Genomic DNA, 15,736 nt, shown 5'->3' on the forward strand with positions numbered 1-15,736 from the left:
TCATACCATTAAAAAACCCCAAGCCACATGTGAGCGAGCCCATGTCATGTCCCCTCTTCCCCACAAAACAACAGAGAGACAGAGATGGCGAACACAGTGAAGCATTTATGAGCTACAGAGTCAGATATTTCCCTCAGGAGTTGGTAGAGATCAAAAAGCAACTAAAAGATAGTGAATATTGTACCAGGTGGCCAGAAACACAGCTCTGAACGAGATCACAATACTTGTACTCTTTATTTGCCATATACCCATTGTAAATATTACATTAAGTATTAAACTCTATAAAGATCACAGAGGTAGAGTTAAAGATCAAATAATCACAACCTGAGTGTTACCTTCAAGAACATTTTACTCTATGCAGGAAACCTTGGCGTGGACCAGAACAACAGCAGTTTAATATTTGAATGAAGAGGCAGAAAGAAATATTACAGGAACATTATAGTGATGGAGGCAGAGATCAAAATACAGGAACTGTACAGTATGTTTTAAATAATATGGTCACCATAATCTTATTAATGAGTAGCACATAGCCAGTTTCAATCACATTTAATTGCTGAGTTTAATAATTAATCATTTTGCATACAAAGCACAGTTTATATGTTTGGGTAGTGCGTCTAGCAGTTTTACTCAAATGTAAGAGATTAAGATTATAATATTATTTACTTTGAAACTGCTGAAAGCGTGGCTCCAAAACATATGTATTTATAATAACATTAAATATTCACATAATCATTATCAACATGTACTGATAAACTGCTGCAGTGTGTGCACAGCTATCATGTAGCTACAGAAAGGACTGTTTCACATGGTGAAAAGCAGATGACCACTGAAGGTGCTGTGGTGATTTTCATTGTCAAATATTCTTGTGTTCGCCCACTGACGTAAATACACAACATCTCCCACCTCTAGAAGCAGCGTGGCACCATTAGCAGAGCTGCCATAATGGGACGACTGATGCGACCATGCAATAACAACACGTCCTCCGTTCTTGGACAACACTGCACTTGAAGCATGTGAAGCATGTCCATGTGCACCTATGTAGAACTCAAGTGTAAGATGTAAGTGCCTCATCTCCACCCTCTGTTCAGCCAACAAGGCGCTCATCTCTCTCAGCACAGCATGGATGTCTTGAGTGCCGGTTTGTTGGCGGTCAGAGACATTTGTTGGTTCTCTTCCCTGGGATTCAGCTTGCTTTCCATGTGGAATAATTTCATTGTCAGACTCTGTCTGATGCTGAGCCGTGGAGAGAGAGCAGATCAGCAGCAACAGTGGAAAACACAGTGTCATCTCCATTCTCAAAGTGGCAGTCTGTACAGTTCTACTCTGTAGTTTCTGTGTTCATCCCAGCCTTAAATAGTGTCTTATGCTGATCAATCATTACCAGAAATATCTGTCAGAAACACGTGCAGGAGATCAGTTTGATAACAATTATTACTTGGAGAACATCATGTGGAAAAACAACACTGAAAACACAGCACATGAACATAAATGATCTGCTAGTATGTTGGAACGTAGCTTCCAGTCCTTGAATAATCAGTTTACCAAAACTCAAAAAGTGTATTGTAATATTCTCAATAGTGTGTGTGTGTGTGTGTGTCTTGGAAGTCTCACTGTGTCATTTAAGGAGTTGCAGTTACATATTAACGACTACAATGTGGATGATCAAAAGTTCAATTATTATTTAAAATGCCCTCATGGCTGAGAACGCTGACAGCTTCTATGAAAGACACAACTAGACAGATGTAATTGTCATCCTCACTGAAATGTAAATTCGTAAACATTGAATAAATTCATATGTGTAAAAAAACAAGTAACAGAAGTAAACAAAAGACAACCATGTGTACCTGCTCAAACATTAATGACACAATCAGAGACAGTGACCTTCCTGAGGTTGTTAATTGGCTGAGATAAGCAAAGACCTATCTCCTCAATAAATCCAGCACAGTAATAGTCCAACTTTAAAACAAAAACAACACCTGAGCCACAGTCACCCCTATCATAGCTGGTCTCCAAAACTACTAACTGGCACCCAGGAAAGAGACAGCATCACACCCACTGGTGTCCCTGCATTGGCCACAGGGCAAATATGAGACTGAGTTTAAGCTGATGTACAGCTGTAAAAAGGCCATGTAGGCCTGGTGCCCCAGCACATCTCTGAGCTCCTCTGCCTATAGTTTCCAACCCAGATCTCTCAGATACTCAAACCAGCTGCTCCTGAAGATGATATGATCGAGGTTAAGGGGTAAAGACAATCGTGCGTTTGCAGTAGCCGCCTCAGAAGAAAGACAAGTTCACACACAGTACTGCAGTGACTTGTTTATGCTTTTATTCAAATGTAAGAGGACATGAAAATAAGACATTTAATATGTACAAAAGATTGTTGCTGCAAAGCTTTGTCATCCAGCTTTAATACACAGGATAAATACTGTAAATGAGACTTTGATTTGCTCTCACTGATACAATACTCCTGTATGTCCAGATATTTACAAATAAAAACAGCACAGCTGGTGTATTATGCATCTGAAGGAACAAAGGGAACTCCCCCTCTCACATTAACAGCACAAGACCATTCAAGTTTCTGCAGAACAAAGTAAAAACAGTCGCAGAGTAAAGTGAGGTGGTTTGGTTTGATGCTCTGGTCCAACCAGCAGGTAGTTTCTGGTGTTAATCAGGATCCAGGTGAAGATACAGGATTGCTCGTGAGCTTGTGAGATAAATCAAACAACTTTTCAACATTTACACAATTTTCTCATCAGTTACTGCACCTCCTTAATCTAATGTTAAAAAGCTCTGGCACAAGTTCCCTCACTGTCTATCACTGTGTATTTTGATGCAAATCCAGAGAGAGATGCAGATGAAAAATTCATGAACTTTTTGTTATTAAAAATATTGTTGTTGTTGTTGCTGTTGTTGTTGCTGTTGTTGTGAAGCCTTATCAATCAGCTTTCATGTAAAAGGAAAAACAAATGACACTTCCATCAACATGTACTGATAAACTGCTGCAGTGTGTGCACAGCTATCATGTAGCTACAGAAAGGACTGTTTCACATGGTGAAAAGCAGATGACCACTGAAGGTGCTGTGGTGATTTTCATTGTCAAATATTCTTGTGTTCCCCCACTGACGCAAAAACACAACATCTCCGACCTCTAGAAGCAGCGTGGCACCATTAGCAGAGCTGCCAAAACCGGACGGCTGATGCTCATATGCCATAAAAGTTTGTCCTCCATTCTTGACCAAGTGTGCACCTGAAGCATGTGAAGCATGTCCGCCTGCACCTATGTACAACTCAAAGTGGTAGGCTCCTCTCACTGGTGCAATGAAAAAACCTGTGGGACAGTTTGTGTCAGTGAATGTAACAAGAGAATCATCTGTAGCAGAGTGAAGTCAGCATGGCCAAAAAGTCAAAGTAACAATTTAAACTGAACTCACATACCTGTGTTTGGGTTGTAGGCATTTCCAATGTTTGTGAGGACATGTCTGAAGACCAGAGGAGTTTGTGTGTTAAATGGTCCAACATGTCCTGAACCTGAAGCCAACAGAGAGGCTGAGAAAGCCACCTGTTTGACTGAGAGAGAGATAAAGAGAGAGCAATGTCATTGTTCTAAACTTACTGGTTTTTAGTTTTGCTATGCACATATTGTTTAGACTAAACATTTTCAAATACTAAATTCAATTATAGTTTAGTTCTGAGTCTGACCTTCTCCATCTCTCATCAGAGCCTCCACCTGGTGTTCTGTGACATTTGACCTGGCTTTCATGGTGATCAGCTCTGCTGCTTGTGCTGCAAAAAAGTGGCATCATTACAACTTTGTGTCTTATGAAAACATCACAAAATCCTCATCACTGTCTTTATCAAGGTTTGCTCTGGCCACTGAACATTTAGATTTTATGTTAGAAAAAAACATTTAGAATATAATTTGGATGCATATCTTAGTTTTCCTGACCAGTATGTTGTAGGAAATGTCTTGTAATTTTTTTGGGCTTATGATACACTATCATAAATAACTTTAAGCCATGATGTTCTCCACAAAATACCTTGAAGCTCCTGCTTCTGCCTCTCCAGCTCAGTCTTCTGTAGCTCCAGCTCAGTCTTCTGCCTCTCCACCTCAGTCTTCTGTAGCTCCAGTTCTTTCAGCTTAGCTGTTTGTGCTTTGATAAATGAGCAAATGCCTGTGTGTTAACTTATAGTTTACCGCAACATTAATATCTGTGTAGTTGCTCCAATAGGAAATACTCTTTGATTCAACAAACAACAAAAAAGCTTCATGAAAACGCTGAGTTACATTTTTCTAGGGAGGAAAAGCCTGTTTTTCAGTCTCTACACACATATGTGGTCCCCAGGGGATACATCTTTATGACTCCACTGCCACCAACAGGACATATTTAGTTATTTTAATTTACATACAAAATACAAATACTTAATTGCTAGTTTAGTTCTGAGTCTGACCTTCTCCATCTCTCTTGAGAGCCTCCACCTGCCCTTCTGTGGCATTTGACCTGGTGTTCACAGTTATCAGCTCTGCTGCTTGTGCTGCAATTATTGAAAAAGTAGTAATGTGAAATAAATCATTGTCTCCAATGAAAACAATCCATGGCAGACAAAAGTATTCCATCATCATGGTTTCATTAGGTTGTGCGTTAGCCACTGAAATTTGTTCAAATAAATTACTTCATACTGTCCAGAAAAAACTGAGTGATATGCATCATTAAAAGGACTTATGACTATTTGTTACTGCTCAATATAAACATATACCTTGGAGCTGTTGCTTCAGCTTGTCCACCTCAGTCTTTTGCATCTCCAGCTCTCTCAGCTTAGCTGCCTGTGCTAAAAATAAAAAGAGGATTCATCAATGATATGTTCGTTACAAACATTTCTGCCTTTTGAGTATGAATGGCTATGACGTGCTATTATAGAAAGCTCCAGACCAGAGGTTCCTACTGCTCTTACTTCCCTCACTACCTGACATACTACTGTACCTTCATTCTCTCTCTGTAAGTGCCTCATCTCCACCCTCTGTTCAGCCAACAAGGCGCTCATCTCTCTCAGCACAGCATGGATGTCTTGAGTGCCGGTTTGTTGGCGGTCAGAGACATTTGTTGGTCCTCTTCCCTGGGATTCAGCTTGCTTTCCATGTGGAATAATTTCATTGTCAGACTCTGTCTGATGCTGAGCCGTGGAGAGAGAGCAGATCAGCAGCAACAGTGGAAAACACAGTGTCATCTCCATTCTCAAAGTGGCAGTCTGTACAGTTCTACTCTGTAGTTTCTGTGTTCATCCCAGCCTTAAATAGTGTCTTATGCTGATCAATTATTACCAGAAATATCTGTCAGAAACACGTGCAGGAGATCAGTTTGATAACAATTATTACTTGGAGAACATCATGTGGAAAAACAACACTGAAAACACAGCACATGAACATAAATGATCTGCTAGTATGTTGGAACGTAGCTTCCAGTCCTTGAATAATCAGTTTACCAAAACTCAAAAAGTGTATTGTAATATTCTCAAAAGTGTGTGTGTGTGTGTGTGTGTGTCTTGGAAGTCTCACTGTGTCATTTAAGGAGTTGCAGTTACATATAAACGACTACAATGTGGATGATCAAAAGTTCAATTATTATTTAAAATGCCCTCATGGCTGAGAACGCTGACAGCTTCTATGAAAGACACAACTAGACAGATGTAATTGTCATCCTCACTGAAATGTAAATTCGTAAACATTGAATAAATTCATATGTGTAAAAAAACAAGTAACAGAAGTAAACAAAAGACAACCATGTGTACCTGCTCAAACATTAATGACACAATCAGATACAGTGACCTTTCTGAGGTTGTTAATTGGCTGAGATAAGCAAAGACTTACCAGAAACCGTTAGTTAGAGGAGTAATAAAACAATTCTCTCTTTGCTTCCTCAATAAATCCAGCACGGTAATAGAGTCTGACTTTAAAACAACAACAACACAACGTCACAAAACATTCACTGGCAGAGAGCAGCAGTCACACGTGCAGTTTATGTGATCTTCACCACAGCTTCATTTTTATAAACCGACATTAACACGTCTCTCCCCAAAACCAAACACAAATACTAAGTCATAAAGTCACAGTATGACAAAAAGCAAATCACAAAATCTTAAAAAACAATTAACCACAAACTTGGTCATTTCAAGTGAATAAGAAATTAGATGAGATGCAGCAAAACTGCACATGCACTCAGTGATACTGTCACACTTCTCATCCTGTCTTACCACCTGGTTTCAGACAAATAGCACATCAGTGCATGAATAGCTCCCCCAAAGGGCGGCCAGAGGAGGGCCACAGACACTCTGATACAACTGTGTTGTGTTAAACATGCCTCCAATGGAAAGCAATTGCAAAGTGCTGTGACAACTTTAAAGTTAGGAGGTCTGGTGGACGGGGTAATTTGTAACGACCATCGTGTCCACAACGAGCAAGTTGGTCAAGTTGTGGGAGAATTCATTTTTCTTCATTTTGTGTAGATCACATCCAACCAGAGGTCGGACCAAGTCACTGTTTTGCAAGTCACAACTAAGTCTTAAGTCTTTGCACTCAAGTCCCAAGTCAAGTCCCAAGATGAGTCTCAAGTCCTTAACTTTTAGTTTCCAGTCCTAGACAAGTCATCATGCCCTCTTCACCAAATGTAATGTTATTTTAACAACAGAGTAATAACATGTATTAAGTGTGTCAGCTGACACGAGAAGGGCCTTAGACACTTATTTGTACACAGCTGTAGATGTCGAATTATGTTCGATAAAATGCTTCCCATACCCTATATGCGGTTACAATTGCTCCTGCACATGGGGGCAGATGTAACATTGACATCTAGTGTTTCAATCGATATATTGCATGTAAAAACATCTGATTGACTGTTAACAAGAAGAACACAGATACAAGTTACCTAGATAAAAATTGTATCCAAACAGTTAAAAAAGTTTTTGAGTGATGACATCAAAACTAGGCCTGTCACAATAACTACTTTTGTTTGACAATATGTTCAGGAATAATTGTGATAAACAATGTTATTGTCATTTTGAGACCATTTTATGCTACTGACCATTTATAGCACAATAATGTAAGTACAGAGTTAACTATTAATACTGAAGAATATTCAGACACTGGAATATATGATATATGATATATAATATATATATGTATATATATACATATATATATATATATATATATATATATATATATACATATATGTATATATATGTATATATATACACATATATATATATATATATATATATATATATATATATATATATATATATATATATATATGCCCTGTACCAGCCCCTAGTTAGGTTGACTTAGGCCTAGTCTGCTGGAGGACCCCCCTATAATACACCGGGCACCTTCTCTCCTTCTCTCTCTCTCTCTCGTATTCTATTACTGCATCTTGCTAACTCGGCCATTCTGGATGTCACTAACTCGGCTTCTTCTCCGGAGCCTTTGTGCTCCACTGTCTCTCAGATTAACTCATATCGCAGCGGTGCCTGGACAGCGTGACGTGTGTGGTTGTGCTGCTGCCATGGTCCTGCCAGATGCCTCCTGCTGCTACTGCCATCATTAGTCATTAGTCATACTTCTACTGTTATTATACACATATGACTATTGTCACACATGTATACTGCCAGATATTAATACATACTTTCAACATATTGTACCACAGTAGCCAGAACTATAACTATAATATTATTACTTTCAATAATGTTGTTGTAAGCTACTGTTATTACCTGCATCTCTCTCTCTGTGTCTCTCTCTCTCTCTCTCTCTCTCTCTCTCTCTCTCTGTCTCTGTCTCATTGTGTCATGCGGATTACTGTTAATTTATTATGCTGATCTGTTCTGTACGACATCTATTGCACGTCTGTCCGTCCTGGAAGAGGGATCCCTCCTCAGTTGCTCTTCCTGAGGTTTCTACCGTTTTTTTTCCCCGTTAAAGGGGTTTTTTTGGGGAGTTTTTCCTTATCCGCTGCGAGGGTCTTAAGGACAGAGGGATGTCATATGCTGTAAAGCCCTGTGAGGCAAATTGTGATTTGTGATATTGGGCTTTATAAATAAAATTGATTGATTGATTGATATATATATATATATATATATATATATATATATATATAAAAGTGGTATGTACTTTTATAATCCTTGCTCGTCTCCTTCTCTGGCTGCTTAAGTAGAGATAGCGTGTTAATGGTGTATGGGGAGGTTTTTATATACTGTAGCAGGAGTGCTAATTATCAATCAATAAATATAAGGGAAACACAGCAAAAATGATTTGTTGCAAAATTTGTAAATAACATAGTTTTAATGTTTGGATTAAGGTAAAGGTATCAAGTATTTTGAAGTCACAAAATGAAAGGCTCAAGTGAAGTCACACGTCATTGGTGTTTAAGTCCAAGTGGAGTTGCAAGTTGTTGTTTTTTGTTTTGTTCTGTTTTTTGTCAAGTTGAGTCTGAAGTCATCAAAAATGTGACTAGAATGAGTCTGATTCGAGTCCCCACCTCTGCATCCCACATCAGTTTCAATTTTCTGAAAATACCTGCTGTCTGTAGGTTCATCCAAACCGTTATGTAGTCACGTTCCTCTATTTCACATTAACGTAGTTTATGGATTTATCACTTCCTGCCCTCCATCTGAATTTTGCAAGTCATAAATAGTCACGTTTGCAAACAAGCTATAGAGCCAGCTGTTTGTTGATTATAAAATATAATTTACAATCTTGCAAGACTGATAAAAAGCACTACAGATAAGGGCTAACACTTTTATTTTCATTTTGGTGTGAACTGTCCCTTTAAAGTGGATAGGGGCCCATAGACAGTAAAAATAATAGCATATATATATATATATATATATATATATGTATGTATATATATATACAGTATAGTAGTAGTAGTAAAAGTAGCATTAATAGTAGGAGCCGTAATTGCAGTTGTTGTAGTACCAGTAGCTGTAGCAGTAATTGTAGTAGTGGTGGTAGTTGTAGTTACAATGCGAGCGAAAGTGAAGGACTATTTCGTGTTCAGGGTAAGTAAGTGTTTTTAATACTACAATATGCTTATCAAAAATAATAGCCCCTTTTAATACTCTGATACTCCTAAAGGCACCTGTGGTTAGCAGTAGTAGTAGTAGTAGCAGTTAGACTAGCAGTAAGACTTTGAGCTTTACTAGTTGGGTCCAGACATCAACTAGTGCGCAAAAAAGCCAACTAGTTGGGACTTTGGTGCTACTAGTGCGGTGCTCGGCTCAACTAATTCGGCTTTTGTCTCAACTAGTCGGCCAAAAGTGTTACTAGTTGCTGAAAAAGCGTAACTAGTACGAGTTTTTGTTCAACTAGTACGGCAAAATGGCAAACTAGTTTGACAAAATGTCCAACTAGTGCTGCCAAAGATCGAACTAGTTGAGGACACTTTTGTTTGATGTCAATGATTTCTAATTAATGCTCAAAGGGCTTTCCATACAATAGCCTACTATTAGCAGGAGTAGTAGTAGTAGTCTCGCTGCGCCTACTCTCACTTTAAGATTGGAGAAAAAATGCCCCGGCTTTTTTTTTTTTTTTATTTCTTTCAACCAATCACAATCGCTCTGGGCGGTGCCACAGTAACGGTGCGCTTGCAAAAATATTGCCGGGGGGAAACAGGTTTTGGTGTAACACGCCCACAAAAATATCAGCTACAGGACGCGAACCATGGCATAAAAATGGCTACTTCCCCGCAAGATCAAACACCGCAAAAGTTAGTAAAGGACGTTTGTCGACTATGACAACCGGAGGTGGTAGGGCGGGACTTCAGCGGGTGGCTCGTTCCGCCCAGTGAGAGGCTGATCTCTGCAGCAAACTTCCGCCCACTCAGACTATAGTAGTAGAAATAGTAGCAGCAGTCGTAGTTGCAGTACTAGTAGTTGTAGTTGTGGTAGCGGCAGCACTACTAGCAGCAGTAGTAGTAGCAGCAGTGGCAGTAGTATAATAGCAGGAACTGATAAAAACAGGCAGGCTGAGGGTGTGGAGTTTAAATATGGCCACATCATAATTACATAATGACGGGTTAATGCGTGGAATCACATTGACACCCGACCTCAAATCATTTAGCCATTGTACAACTTACAATCATGACAAGTGGACTCATCACATCTCATCCCCCTTTAACACCTGTTTCGGTAATTAGCTCGGGTAAAAACACATTGTGCCCCTTTAAGAGGGAGGAAATTAAAGGGGGGAAGTGAAGCAAGAGGACACTACTTCCTCCTCGTAGCCGTCACAATCAAAACATTATTCGTGCGCAATGGGTGAGTCCGCATCCTCCATAGCACATCGTCTAATCTAACACTTGGCGCACATTGTTGGGGTGCTCCCCGATCAGCGTTTGGTGCACAATGCTTCAGCTGAACGACACGGTGGAGCCGGAGAGTCCGGGCGCGGCGATTCTCCACCCTGCAGAGACCGAGGAGGGGGTCGAGGTTGCCTTCACGCCGCCGGAGGCCGGACGAAGCCTCGGACACGGAGCCTCCGTGGCCTGCTGCCCCCCGTTGCAAACGCTGACGCCTTTTCATGTGCATAACCCCACGATGCAAGCGAAAGTTAAGGACTATTTCGTGTTCAGGGTAAGTAAGTGTTTGTAATACGACGATATGCTTATTAAAAACAGCCCCTTTCAATACACTCGTACTCCTAAAGGCAACTGTGGTAAGTAAACATGACCATTAACTCACCACGGTGAGGTAGCAGTGCATTGCAGTGTATTAACAGTGCATTGTTAAAGCTACACCAGCACATCACGGGGAGACATGGATGATGCTGACTGACGGTAGTGTGATGCTGATCCCAGCCAGGTACCATAGAGCAGGCTGTCAGCGACATCAGGACTGTGGCACTCCCTTGTGAGGATGGAGAGGTGCTCAGTGTCTGGCTGCTAGCTGAGTGAGTATCCCAGCAGCATGTGACTGCTTTATTATCAGCCTGAAACATGAAGCGACTGTTTAGATGAGCTGCTGTGTGCGCTGCAGGGTTTATTATACTCATACATCAGCTGGAGATATGTTAAAGCTACAGACTGAATGTGTGTCAACAGTGAGCTCTTTGGTTTTTAGGATCTTGTTTTCATTCTGCTACATGATGATACATGGGTGCCAAACATTTGCTCGTTTTTCCCCCTCACCTTTTAGTTTGACATATTTCACTTTTTTAACCATGCAGCATGACAAATGTTTTCAGCCAGGTTTCAGATTGTGCTTTATGACTGCCAAAAAGCAGCTGGCATATTAATGTAGTGTGGGTTTTCTACAGAATTGACCACTGGAACAATGAGAGGGAGAGACTTGTACTTATCACTGATAGGTAAGTTGACAAGTTTTGTTGATCTGTATGGTTAAGGAAATATACCACGTGAGATATGACATTTGATATCATACACTGACACATTCTGATATGTTTTGGTCGTGTGCGCAGGTCACTGCTGGTGTGCAAGTACGACTTCATCAACCTGTTGTGTCAGCAAGTCATCAGGATCTCTCTCAACGCTGTGGACACCATCTCAGTGGGCGAGTTTGAGTTCCCACCTAAATCCCTTAACAAGTACGCCAGCACATTTTAGTCTGCCAAAAGCAAATTAGTATTAATTCTAAGTATATTGAAGCAAGAGTTAAGAATAGGACTCCACTCCAGTGAAGCAAGTGGCATTGGATTTGATTTAAAAAATAAAATAAAAATAAAAATAAATAAATAAAAAGCTTAGTTGTGTATAATACGCTTCTTACAGAGAGTTCAAGCTTTATATTGCTAGTAGTATTATTATTTTATGTTGTTAAGTTAGTAATACTAAGCTTGATTTATTTAAATGGAAACTTGACAAGTGACTAATAGAGACAACAATTTTTTAAATATGTCCAGTATGAGAGAGCGCTGCAGCCCTTGCAGCGAAAAAGGCTGCAATGTAATCCCTACGGGCATTTGTGTACTGTCAGTTTACATCCACTAAAAGTGCTTGATTTTGCCACTGACAGGCTCAGATTGTTATTGTTAGTGTCTGACAACATCATGGAAAATAACCTACAGAGAACTGAGACGTTGTTCTTTACCTGATGCTGAGCCGGTGTGTTTGCGATTGTGAGCAAGTCTCAGTGAAGGTGAAGGTGAAGTCTTGTTCTCCGATCTCGCTGACTTTTCCACATTGTTGAAATTAGCTAAATGTTGATTCATGACATTGAAAATCTTTTAGACAACACTAAGCAACGCTTTGTGTACTCCAACATTACAAACTTTTCCGGGCACTCCTCTCTCCAACTCTTGCTATCATTTCCACTGTTGTTTTTCTTGCAACAAGTCACCTCTTGTGTGATCTCCTTGAGGGTCCCTTCAGTGATGTCATCAGACACTTCTTATAACAATCTGAGCCTGTCAGTGGCAAAAACAAGCACATTAAATAAATATAAATTGACAGTACACAATTGTCCATAGGGATTACATTGCAGTCTGTTTGGACAGTACGGCTGCAATGGTCTCCTCTCAAAACTGGACCTGTTTCAAATATTGTTGTCTCCACTAGACGCTGTATGAATCCTGATTTTAAAAAATGGGCTTTCTGTCTTAACACGGTGGCAGTGCTTTGGTGTGCTTCTGACATGTGTAGCAGGCCAATCCTTAAAAGTGACACCGCTCTTAGACTGTTGTGGGTTTCTTTAAAGGAGAGAAGGCTATGGGATTCGTGTCCAGTGGGACAAACGTCCTCGGGCCTCGTTCCTAAACCGCTGGAACCCCTGGTCTACAGACATGCCCTACGCCACCCTCACAGAACACCCCATGGCTCACGCTGATGAGAAGGTGGCCTCTCTCTGCCAGGTATAATCCCTTTAACTAAGTAACATGCATTTTGAGTCATTACGTTTGGATTATTTGACATTTTAAAAACATCTGAGGATTTAGAGCTTGAACGGAAAGCTACTTGAAAATTTTTGTGTGTTGACCTTCTGCTTATTTCACAAGACAAACAATGGTGACAAGTGGTGCAGCAGTTCATTAATGCAAAGTAGGCAGCAAAAACAGCTCTGGCAGTCACAGTCCCACTGAAAACAAAGGACTGTTTGCTGCCTTAAAACCAAAAATCATCCCTTAACAGAAAGCCAGTTATTCATACAACTTCAAACAGTGTAGTCATGACTTTGTGTATGAACAGTTGCTTTAAAAGCTGTTTGTTTTTTTTCTTATTGGCAAGGCAACAACAGTACCTGGGGCAATTTCCTGGGAATATGAGTGCATTTTCTCCTTCAGAGCATTAGCATTGCTACATGTAATAAAAGGAGCAAGTTATTTTAGCTGTAAAGTCTCAATCATATCCAATACTCCAAATGTAAGGGTCCAGGAAATGTTACTACTTAATGTATTCTTGACAATGAGTGATTTATACACATATAAAATCTATACTCTTTTAAAAAGCAACAACATAATTGATTGGAACTTTTTGGAGGGGTGCTCTGGTTTCATGTTCTTTTTCTTTTACTCGCCAAGTTGGACAACTTCAAGACTCAGCTGGTGCAGGCAGTGAAGAAAGCCCACAAGGAGCACCCCATCCCCGGTCGAGCTAATGGGGTCCTGATCCTGGAGAGGCCCCTGCTCATTGAGACCTATCTGGGCATCATGTCCTTCATCAACAACGAGGCCAAGTTGGGCTACTCCATAACCCGCGGCAAGATCGGCTTCTAAAGTCCACACTTTGTCCAAATTACAACAGAGTTCAACCCATGTGTCTGTGTTACACTGCGCTGTCTGAAGGAAGCTGTCGCTCCACTACAGTGCAATGCACAATCTGTGTGTGTAAGTTGAGCCCATGAAATGTCCACACCTCCCTCCAAGTAGGTGTTACAGACAAGTGGACAGCCTACTGTAGGTAAATGATGCGCAGCGCTGCATGGACTGTCTACTCATTTGTTTTTAGCGCTCCCAGTCCCTACCCTTCAAAAAGAGCTGCTCGCAGATCTGTCATACCCATGTGGGCCCACAGGAGTGTATGCCCGTGTGACACAAGTTGGAGAGAAAGGACACAGCACTTGCATCAGTTCATCACCTCTGTACTTATTCTAGGCTGAGCTTCTTGTGATCTCGCGCTCTTTGTTTAACCACTGATTGATAGACTGTCAGAACTAAGGTGAAGTTTAGATTTTGGTTGAGGAATGCAAACATTAGCATTTTTAGTTCAGGGTAAAGGATGTGCTTTGTTTGGGCTCGTTTCTGCAGTAAAAAAAGATGCCACCCAGAGAAGAGCAGTGAAATGATAGCAGTGTGATACAGAAACATCAGCCAAGAGTATGTTCCATATTTGCTACATCAATATGGTTTGAAAGAAAGGATTACATTATTCAGATCGTAGGGCCATAGCGTGGCCTCACTGAAGGGATTAGCAGCTGATGGACTGAGTTTAACGGTCACATGATTGTTTTAATAAATGTTACTAATCAGGAAACTGCTCCGGGATCTGCACTACTATACTGATAAGCTCTGGGCTCAGCTGTGTTACTTATGGAAAATAACAGCTGAAATACACTCTTCAGCATCCGTGAAACTTGTTCAGTGGAGATGATTAATTACATGTTGTGACCTTCCTCTCTTATTGGCCAATGTTGTGCTCTCCATGCTTTCATGTCTTTGCTCAGAGTAGGGAGCTCATGTACCACTTGGAGAGTTGCTATAGCTACTATAGCTAAAATGTTCTTGTATGTTACAGATGTTTTATGCAACATTAACTTGTAAACGGTGTCTTTATGTTTGTTTGTAAGTTGCCTTGAAGGCCCTGCGTTAGTTTTACACACACATTTGCACTCAGCTGCATTAAACTCTGCAGTGGGAGCACTGGTTAGATTACAAAATGAAATACATGCAGACAAGGTTTTGCATTAGTTCATTAAGCCCATACTGTATCTATCGTGTGAACAGGATTTAGGTGATTTTTTTTCTCCAAAACTGCATCCTATATGGTTGTGCAACCAAAGGTAACAGGCCATAGTTTCATGCTCAACAATGCTGATGAATAATTGTGTCCCAAAACGCCTTTTCTGGTCTTTACTTGCGCATGTTCCCTGCACGTTGAGTTTGCATGACAGATGTTTTTTAAAAGAATCTTCTAAATGGATCTGTAAATACTAATTAGGTTTTATTTATCTGCTGTTATTTTGATGCAGTTAACTCACGAATGCTTCTAGAAGATAAATATTTCATTGCCAATTCTGAAGTATTTCATTTAGAGATTTTAAAAGAGATGATCTCATTATTACAAACATGTAAAGGCTAACTTTTTGTTCTACATATTTGTAGCACAGTAGCCACAATGAAGAATAATAAATGCCTACATGTTCTTGTCAAGGTTTCGGCTCTTGTTATTGTGAAGAAGTGCATTTACACATGTTCATACTGTCAGGATGGCAATTCAGTTGCAGTTCAAGTGGCTGGGCAGTTTTACAAATTGTAAGCTTTTACATATTAATCATACAAACAGATGATGCCATAAGGCTGAGTCATGGTGCTCTACCCAAGATTTTTGGGCCCTCTCACCGATCGCTCAATCGCTTGAAGCTGTGTGGCTGATGCTGATGACCTTGACCTGGTGTGGAAATGTTTTGGTTGTGTCCCTCCCCAAGGAATTTCCTTGAGAAACAGGCCTAGCGAAGGGTGGACAAACTGTCTCAGCTGTTTTGTGCCATCTTATCGGCTCACCTGATGGACCTTTATAAA

General features: G+C 40.3%; 2 protein-coding genes across 5 annotated transcripts; one reads left to right on the forward strand and one right to left on the reverse strand.

Moving 5' to 3' along the window:
- Nucleotides 1-215: 215 nt before the first annotated feature.
- LOC117265423 (uncharacterized) lies at nt 216-5,273 on the reverse strand. 4 transcript variants are annotated; one of them, XM_033639917.2, is made up of 7 exons: nt 4,980-5,273; nt 4,756-4,827; nt 4,450-4,533; nt 4,038-4,142; nt 3,700-3,783; nt 3,436-3,567; nt 216-3,328 (listed from the first exon to the last, which is right to left on the reverse strand). In XM_033639917.2, exons 1-7 carry the CDS (start codon nt 5,227-5,229, stop codon nt 3,045-3,047), a joined length of 1,011 nt encoding a protein of 336 aa, XP_033495808.2. In that variant the 5' UTR covers nt 5,230-5,273; the 3' UTR covers nt 216-3,044. The 4 variants fall into 4 exon arrangements, with proteins under 4 accessions (XP_033495808.2, XP_033495801.2, XP_078026272.1 ...); XM_033639910.2 differs by having other exon boundaries at nt 4,038-4,151; XM_078170146.1 differs by having other exon boundaries at nt 4,038-4,172.
- A 4,948-nt stretch (nt 5,274-10,221) lies between these two features.
- Nucleotides 10,222-15,367, forward strand: tprg1l (tumor protein p63 regulated 1-like). Its single transcript, XM_033610727.2, has 6 exons — nt 10,222-10,620; nt 10,845-10,936; nt 11,303-11,353; nt 11,465-11,590; nt 12,700-12,853; nt 13,520-15,367. Exons 1-6 carry the CDS (start codon nt 10,393-10,395, stop codon nt 13,712-13,714), a joined length of 846 nt encoding a protein of 281 aa, XP_033466618.1. The 5' UTR covers nt 10,222-10,392; the 3' UTR covers nt 13,715-15,367.
- The last annotated feature ends 369 nt before the right edge of the window (nt 15,368-15,736 follow it).

The sequence above is a fragment of the Epinephelus lanceolatus genome, chromosome 8 (assembly GCF_041903045.1).
Source record: "Epinephelus lanceolatus isolate andai-2023 chromosome 8, ASM4190304v1, whole genome shotgun sequence".
In the NCBI taxonomy this organism is placed as follows: Eukaryota; Metazoa; Chordata; class Actinopteri; order Perciformes; family Serranidae; genus Epinephelus; species Epinephelus lanceolatus.

Bases quoted from the DNA above. Each gene is read 5' to 3' on its own strand.
- LOC117265423 (XM_078170146.1), bottom strand. From the start codon at position 5,229: ATGGAGATGACACTGTGTTTTCCACTGTTGCTGCTGATCTGCTCTCTC. The intron at 4,828-4,979 runs GTACAGTAGTAT...TTTTATTTTTAG, and splicing joins CTTACAGAGAGAGAATGAAG to CACAGGCAGCTAAGCTGAGA. The intron at 3,784-4,037 runs GTATTTTGTGGA...ACTTTTTTGCAG, and splicing joins GCAGAAGCAGGAGCTTCAAG to CACAAGCAGCAGAGCTGATC.
- tprg1l (XM_033610727.2), top strand. From the start codon at position 10,393: ATGCTTCAGCTGAACGACACGGTGGAGCCGGAGAGTCCGGGCGCGGCG. The intron at 10,621-10,844 runs GTAAGTAAGTGT...TGCTGATCCCAG, and splicing joins AGGACTATTTCGTGTTCAGG to CCAGGTACCATAGAGCAGGC. The intron at 10,937-11,302 runs GTGAGTATCCCA...GGTTTTCTACAG, and splicing joins AGTGTCTGGCTGCTAGCTGA to AATTGACCACTGGAACAATG.